General features: G+C 37.1%; 1 protein-coding gene across 1 annotated transcript; it reads right to left on the bottom strand.

Moving 5' to 3' along the window:
* Positions 1-5124: 5124 nt before the first annotated feature.
* Positions 5125-6174, bottom strand: LOC106779715 (protein FAR-RED IMPAIRED RESPONSE 1-like). The gene has a single exon (XM_014667893.1). The coding sequence runs from the start codon at positions 6172-6174 to the stop codon at positions 5125-5127; it is 1050 nt and encodes a 349-aa protein (XP_014523379.1).
* Positions 6175-8723: the final 2549 nt, after the last annotated feature.

The raw sequence follows: 8723 nt of genomic DNA, 5'->3' as shown, positions 1-8723 counted from the left end.
GCTTTAGATTGGTTGGGTATTGAAGGACAAAAGTATGATGGTTAACTTGAAAGACCTAATTTCAGGTAATTAAAAAACTGATGCAGCCAGAAAAGCTGTTGTAATCTTTTACAACACACTGGTAAACGATTACGCGAACTGATTTTGCGTTTTGGACACAAAGTTGAGCACAGGGATCCATGTTTTTGTTCATAGAGGACCAAATGTGTAGTGTCTGAGGTACAGCACCCTTAGAACTTATTTGGTATACTTTATTGGTGTGAGAGAGATGTTCTAATGAGTGGTTTGTAGTGGTTAGGTATGCAAGGACAACAATTTGGTTAGTCCAAAGAAGACTTTTAGTCCAAAGAAGAATTCATTTCATGTAATTAAAAAACTCATGCAACCAAAGAAGTTGTTGTAATCGTTTACAATACAGGGGTAAACGATTACGCGAACTGATTCTATGTTTTGGACACGAAGTTGACCACAAAGAGCCTTGTTTTTGTGCATAGAGGACCTACGTCTGAAATTTTGAGTTGTTACATTGTGTTGTTTGAAATTTTCGGTGCATAATAAAGTTGTTCGACGACATGATGGATATAAGACAACATTTTGAATACTTGAACGTAGTTCATTCATTCATTCAATGAAACCATGAACAAAGTTTTATTGAAAAGATAAATATGACAGAACTTGAACATAATTACTAGTTTTCTAGTCTAGTTCACACCGATATTGGGTTGTTAATGTTACAGATACATCCATTAATGTGCACTTCTATTGCAATATCATGCTGATGGTGCTGAACCTCGAACAGAAGAACGTCTCCTTCCTTCAAGCCATATTCATTGCAAAATTCTCTCCATCCTTTTCCAAACTTTGTTGAATTCCGAGTATGCGAAACCAAAACCTTGCACCAGATGCCCTCCTTATGACCAAGAAGCACAACCTCTGTGAAGGCATTGTTCCTGATTGCATTCCCAAAATTGGTTCGCAAGTCCTGAAAAACAACAGATATGAAGTGATGGTAAATTATTCATTAGGAGTGTTTACGTTAAATTGAGCAATTGCATACGTACCAAATGACTTGCTTGGCATTATGACTTGGTCAATTTGACAGCGAATAAGGAGGACTCAGGATCATAAGTAGACATACGAATGAAATATTCCCTACTAGTGTTGGTGCAAGCACCAAAATAAATTATAATGTTGAAATGGTTGTCACCCAAATATTGGAATGTGATGTGCGCATCATCAAGCCTGTCATGGTAAACGTCTTTCATGGATGTCCATCCGGTTGTAATTCTTGGGTGTAATGTGTTCATGTTATACGTAACGTAGTGCGTTTGTCCATGATTGTCCAACAGCGTCCACGTACTTCCTAACTCATTTTCGTACCCGCAGCAAAATGCCTATCGACATAGCCAAAATCCTGCAGAGGTAGGTGTGAAAATAATAGTAATTTCATAGGACGAATAAGCAATACAAGATATTTACCAAATGTTTGAGGTGGATGGTGCTAAATTCCCACAAAATTGTTGACGTTTGCGCAGTTGATGAAGAAGCCATTCCTTCCAAATTAAAAAAAAAATGTGGTGTGTTTTTCTTTGTTAACTAGAATGAAACCTCTCACAAATTTATAGTCAGATATGTTCTTGCTTACCCTTCTAGAAAACCATTTTGGTCAAAGAAGTGTAATAAATTTTGTGCAAAATTTAATAGACTTCAGCTTGAATGGCTTTATCAAAATGTTGGACCTTTGAATTGGCTTTAAAGAACCATTAATGTATTCCACGGATTTTACAAGTACATTAATAATGGTCAACCATAGCAATGAAACGGTCTTGCGACTTGAATAATTGTACCAGTCAATTCTTGGAGTCCATGAGATAATAAAAATTGTGATTTACGAGAATGGTAATTTTATTGGAAATCAAACATAGTCAAACATCTGACCTCTGTCCCAAAGTTCGTAAATGTAATCGTTTACGGTATCAACGTAAACAATTACGCGACTGAAATTTCAATTTTTATCAGAAATTGATTCTGCACGAAACACATATCACAACGAAATGGGACCATACACTGAAAATGAACCTTTTTGGTACTACTCCTTTCAAATTGTCCTTAAAAGCAACAAAACATAAATTGGTTCGATTCCAACATTCGTAACCACAACTTTGGTTAATAAAAAATCATTACAATACTGAAATAAACACCTACTATTGGACATCAAAAGACTATTAAAGTTCATAATTTCAACAAACAAAGATAAATAACCACATGTCAAGGTTGAGGAGCATTATCAAAGCGCATGCGGAGGTGCTGTAGTTCTTCCTCCATGCTCCCAATGGTCGTGTCGATGTTTCCAAATTGCGTTTGAAAGTTGTCAAATCTTGCTGCCATCGTCGTGTCCATGTTATCAAAACGTGTTTGTAATCCATCAAATCTAGTACAGACAAAAGTCTGCAATTGATCTATGCGGTTCATAACATCAGTTAGTGTTGTAGAAGAATTGCCTTCTTCATTATCTTCATCCTTTGTTCCTTCATCTTCAACGTTGGTGGGATTTTCTTTTTGAACCCACTCTCCCTCTTCATTTTGCACATAGCCAAATGACCGTATAGTCTCATATCCCATCCTCTGCCTAAACTTAATTTCTGTCACAGGATCATTGTTATAAGGAACTTCAAAGCGTTCCAAGAACATGGTTATTAAATGGGGATAAGGTAGTTTGGCGTTGGCCTTTAACGCCTTTTTCATCTTGTACCTGATAAGATGTCCCCAATTAATTTCCATCCCATTGAAAAGGGCCCAGATCAGAATAATATCCTCTTCAGTTGCTTGTCCAATGTTGGTAGAGCGAGGAAGTAATATCTTTGTAAGCACGTAATGAAGTATCCTATGTTGCACCTTCATTTGCCCTGTAGTTAATCTTGGTTGTATTTCAGCATCATGTCTACGGACAAATTCCTTACCACTTACGGAATCATATTGCCCTTTCCAGTCATCCACAAGTCGTCCTTCAAAACGAACACCATGGGATGGCAGGGAAGTAATCTCATTAAACAGTTTAGGGCTTATTTTTATTTTGACCCCTTTGACTTTTGTTCGAATAACACCGGTATCAGAAATTACCATGTTGTTGTAGAACACTCTTACTAATTCTGGGTAGAAAGAAGATCTCAAGCACACAAAATCCTTCAGTCCAGCATCACACAATATCTGATAGAATTGGAAATCTGATTCTTCGAAGTACTCCGCATCTAAGTATTTGCTTTCTAATACTTCTCGATTGAAAAAATGCTTAGCAAATTTGTGCTGTTGTTCCTTAGTGGAGAATAGGTCATTGAATGGTACTGGTGAGGATGGTGGTGGGGATGGTGTCGGACTGCGTTGTCGCCATCGGCCACTGGCAATGGAAGAAGATGGCTTTTGTTTCTTCTTAGCACGGTCACCCATTGTCGTAATGTTAGGGTTTTGATTTGGAGATTAATGATGGTACGGTGGGTATATGTAGGAAGTGATGTGCAAGTTGAACAATTCGAAAATGATGAAGTGGCAGACGTGGGTAGTTAATTTGATGGGGCATTTATCCGTTTTTGGTGGACGTGGGGACACCACGTTGAACAGAGGANATTTATGTCCTCCCATGGTGTTGTAATCGTTTACACCCACCTAGTAATCGATTACTACTACTGTTGAAATCAATGAACTTAAATCACTGTGGATTCAAGGACTACAAAAGACAAANAAGCACAGTAAAAGCACATGAAAGATGTTATTTCATAATTGTTAACATGTCACATTTTTCAACATACTAATAAGTATTCCTTAACAAAGAAAAGAAAACTTCTTTTTACCTTTAACAACTTCTATAAATCAAACAATGTTGTCATCAAAGTTGTTGTGCACAACATTTAACAAGGACATAAATCCACTTTGATTCATGTTTGATTGTTGAGATACTTCGTAGCATTGGTACCCTTGGGTCTCAAATTGCAAGTGGTCCCGAGTTTGTCCTACATTAGGTAATCTTGTCCCCTATATGAAGACATTTATAATTTAAAAAAATGTGAGCAAAAAGAAATAATAAATGCAAAAAAATACACCTGAAATACTCACACATTCTTCAACGGGTGTTCTTGAAGTCTTTTGAGTGGAGGCACTTTTCCCTTTTTTGGACCGTTTCTCAACAGTTGACTTCATCCTATTGGTGCGTGGTCGGCCCTTCCGTTTAACTGCTACAGGACTATGGACAAGTAAATCAACACCTTCACCAACGGTTTCAGGTACGGAATTGGGAACCGCATTGTCGTAACGCAATTCCCCTCCGTCACTGACAATGTTATTTGTCATCATTGAACTGCATCCAAATTTTTGGCGAAGCAATCAAAGTTCTTTCTCCAACTCATTAGATACAGGTTCTGACTCACATGCAACCTCAACAATTTCGTAGAATGTTTTGCACAAACTCTGGTATCTTTGCATGGTTGGTTCAAGATTGGAATTAATATAAGCTGCTCTGATCAAAGTGTGTCTTTTCCTGATATTCTTGCTCCACCTCCGAAGGACGTATTTTGATGGCACACTACAAACATCTTCGTGGCCAAAAACCAAAAGGGAGTGGCGGCAAATGATTCCCCTAAACTCAAACAATAAGTAGGAACAAGTGATATGTTTGCTAATTGGATCAAATTCGACTTTATGAAATTTATCCGCAGATTTCCCCTCCCACACCCGTTCCTCTTTAACTGTATAAGTGTTTAAGATGTTGTCCTTAACAGTTTCTTTGATGAAACAATTCATCCTTGACCTAAACTCCATTTGAACTTCTTCAAACTTTGAATTTGTGTACTCTTGTTGAAATTGTCTCTCTATCGGTGACTGACTGCCACATCCAACCGTGGTGTTAAGGGAGGAAAAATCGGCTTGGATTTCATTTTAGGCTTTAACTCTTAGGGCATTGTCATATTGCGCGACAAATTGTTGAAGGGTTGTGCTTGAATTTATAAATCCATCAAAAAACGCATTCATCCCCTCACTTCTCTGAGTTGTTGACATGTCAGCCCAAAAATGGTTCCTTAAGAAACAAGGGACCCATTTCTGTCTCTCGTCGTACATAGTGCATAACCACTCATTCTAATGCAATCCATGTCTGCTCAGTAGTGCTTCCCAACCACTTTCAAAATCCGCTGCACAACCACAGTCATAAACAAGCTTGTTAATAGCACTTTTAATATGATTATATTCTTTATAAACGCTAAATTTTTCTGGGAACTTCTTCATTATGTGCCATAAACACCATCTATGCCTAGTATTTGGAAAGACTTCTTCAATGGCATTCGCCATTGCCCTACATTGATCAGTTATAATCCCTTTTGGGGCCTTATTACCCATGCATCTCAACCATGATTGAAACAACCACACAAAAGACCTTGTGTCTTCCGACGATAACAACCCACAACCAAGTAATATGAAGTGGCCATGATGATTTATTCCAACAAACGGCGCAAAAGGCATATCATACTTATTTGTTAGATAAGTTGTGTCGAAACATACCACATCACCAAATTCTTCACAAGCTGCTCTACTTCTCGCATCTGCCCAAAAAACGGAACAAATTTTATTCCCTTCATCCAACTCTATTTCGTAAAAGAACTCTTTGTTTAAATCTTTCATTGCCGAAAAGTGTCGTAATAGTGCTTGTCCATCACCATCCTTACATAAGGATCTTTTGTGTTGACCGATGTAGTTTCTAGCATCTCGCTCCATAAAGTCCATGCTATCATATCCACCTGCATCGGTCATTACACAAAGGTAACTCTTATTAATCCGGACTCCAGCTTCGTCATTGACCTCCAAAGTGCATTTAGCTTGCATGCTCAATTTCCTATTGCCAGGAACTAACTTTGAAGTATTTGGGCATAGGTCATGGTTGTGCTTTAGGTTAACCGTTCTTATAAACCATTTGTCGTCCTTTTTTGAAATCGTTATTCCAGCTGGACATTGGTTGGTTTGGCTGGGAAGTGTTTTAACTTCGGGATTGATTGAGGAAACATATTTACCTTCCCTAGAGCACACCAATCTTAGGTAGATTACATTGTTGTAGTCATCCTTTTTTGATGTTCTTGTGCGGACAGCAAAACCACATCTAATAGCATAGTTTTTGTAAAAGTTTTTTTGCGTCATCCATGGAATCAAAGCACATATGCAATGTTGGGTCCACCTTCAAACCACTTGCAGTATGCTCATCCAAATTGACATTACAGTCAGCCACTTCATTAATATTACTTGTGCTACTATCAATCATACCAAAATCATCAATATTCACATTACACTCAGGCACTTCACTCATATTACTTGTCCTGTTATCCATGATAACAAACTGTACAGAAGCAGATCATAATTCAAATTAAAGCAGTACAAAAAAATATATAAACGTCAATTAAAAAACCACGTCTGTAATCAACATCACTATTTCATCGTAATACAAATATTACAATAAACATTTATTCAATGTAAATATACAAATGTTATTAAGCACAAACTGACAAGTGACAAATGTGAATAGGTTGAACAAATATTAAATGAACATTGCAGTTTCTACTCCAGTGGAATAAAGATGATATTAAGACATTCACACCTACACACTTACAGTATACCGAGTCCTTTAATGAAGGTGATGCTTTGCTCAACAACTTCCAACAAAGAAATAAGTGCACCGTTCTTAAATGTTCTCCCCAACAACCCACAGAAGAAGATAGTGAAACGTCTCTTTAATGAAGTTTGGTGGAGGAAAGCACAATGTTCAGGTATAAAGTAGGAAGATGAAGTTAATATTGGAGGGAAGACCAAAGTGAAGTTCACTATGGTTCGTTGGGAGAGTGGGTATTGAGTACGTTTTCTCTCTCCAATGTGACATTAATTGCAAGGAAAACCCACATTAAATGCAAGTTCACTCCAGCAAGCAAAAATATTTTCTCTTTCACCTTTTCGTGTGAAAAAGTACGTGGCTCTTCATCCCATGATGCTTTTGCAATTAAATTGTTGACAAGTTGATGTAAAAAATTTATTGGAATATTATAGTATATTATCTTAATAAATGTATACATTATAATTGAATAAGTTTGATTTGACCCCTATAAATACGACCAACATGACCATTGTTATGCACTGAGCTTCAATATATTTGTAAATGGAAAAAAATTGTTTTAATTCTTATTTCCTAATATTGTCTTCACAACGTTGTATATTTCATGTAGGTTGTTTAAGGATAAAGATGGATGCATCGGAAGACCTTGTTTATGATAACGATGTGCTTGAATCTTTTCTGAAAAAATGTGATGGTTCTGTCTCGCTTATACCTGGTCCAGCAGGTAATGTTCAAGCTGCTTTACTAAACAGGACAATTTCAGAACACCCAAAATCCACACAAGAATTTGCTAATGATGTTGCTCAAGCAACATTTGAAAGAGATTTCAACTGTAATGGTTGGAGATGGGCAGAAATGTTTATTCAGCACCACGGTAATACTGAATGATATGTTCTTCACAATTAATGTGTATTATAAAGTGTACTCCATTCACAATGAATGATATTTTGTTGATAACACGTTGGTAATTACAGAACTAGTAAGTGATGGAAAAATGAAGAACATGAACTCCCTTAAAGAGGCAAAATCATCTCAGGTTCTTCCATTTGTTGCATGCATAGTGAAAGAATGCAAGCCAAATGGTTTGGGAGATATGCAGCTGACAGTCAAGGTATTGTTTTTACTTGTGAAATTTTCTTGTTGTTTACCTGAACTAATGAATGATTAATTCTGAACAGGATACAACAGGGACAATGAAGGCTTCATTGCACAAGAAAGTTCTTCAAGATCCTGAATATAAAGATAAAATTGGAATTGGCTCCGTTATGATACTCAATCTTGTAACACATCTTTTCAATAATTTAACTGATATCACTTTTAATTTNAATTGATTGATACTATTGAGATTAGTACTGTATGTTTTCTTTAGGTACAATGCTTCGGTGGCTATGGAAGAAACTACTATCTTAATATCGTCCATCGAAACGTGGTTAAAGTTTTTGCCCCTGACATTTGTCCTCCTACGCTAGACCTAGTGAAGTCAACATCTAAACCAACTATTCGCGTACCTATGTGGGGAGAAAACATTAGGCAAGTGAACGAGATCCTCAGGAAATTCGTTCCACCAACAACTGAGGAACCACCATCGTCCACAGAAACAAACAACCATTAGACTTTTGTTGATTACTTATTAGTGCTCGTGAACTGATCACTTTTCGTTGGATAACTGTAATAAGCTATTATGACCACTTTAACATTTTATGGGATGATTGTAATATTAAAATGCAATGCTTGTCATTATTTTTGGCCATACATTGTATATCTCTTACTTAAGTACACGAATAAACACAGATCCAAACAGACACATTTACAAACAATGACAATGGTCCTCTGCGTTGAGGATTGTGGTCCCTACAGCACAGGTTTTTGTCCAAAACCTGGTTGTGCCTCGCGTAATCGTTTACGCAGCACTTGTAAACGATTACACCAGAAACTTGAATACTGCAAATGAGTTTCTTCTTGAACCTTCCTTGTGGAATCTCATACTTGCCTCATTCACTCCCTCTTGAGGTCTCCAAACAACACCTCCCAAACTTCACACACAGATCCATACACACACATTTACAAACAATGACAATGGTCCTCT

This window comes from Vigna radiata, unplaced genomic scaffold (genome assembly GCF_000741045.1).
Source record: "Vigna radiata var. radiata cultivar VC1973A unplaced genomic scaffold, Vradiata_ver6 scaffold_160, whole genome shotgun sequence".
Classification (NCBI taxonomy): Eukaryota; Viridiplantae; Streptophyta; class Magnoliopsida; order Fabales; family Fabaceae; genus Vigna; species Vigna radiata.
Note: the sequence above shows the minus strand (reverse complement) of the source record. Positions and strands in the feature narration are given on the sequence as shown.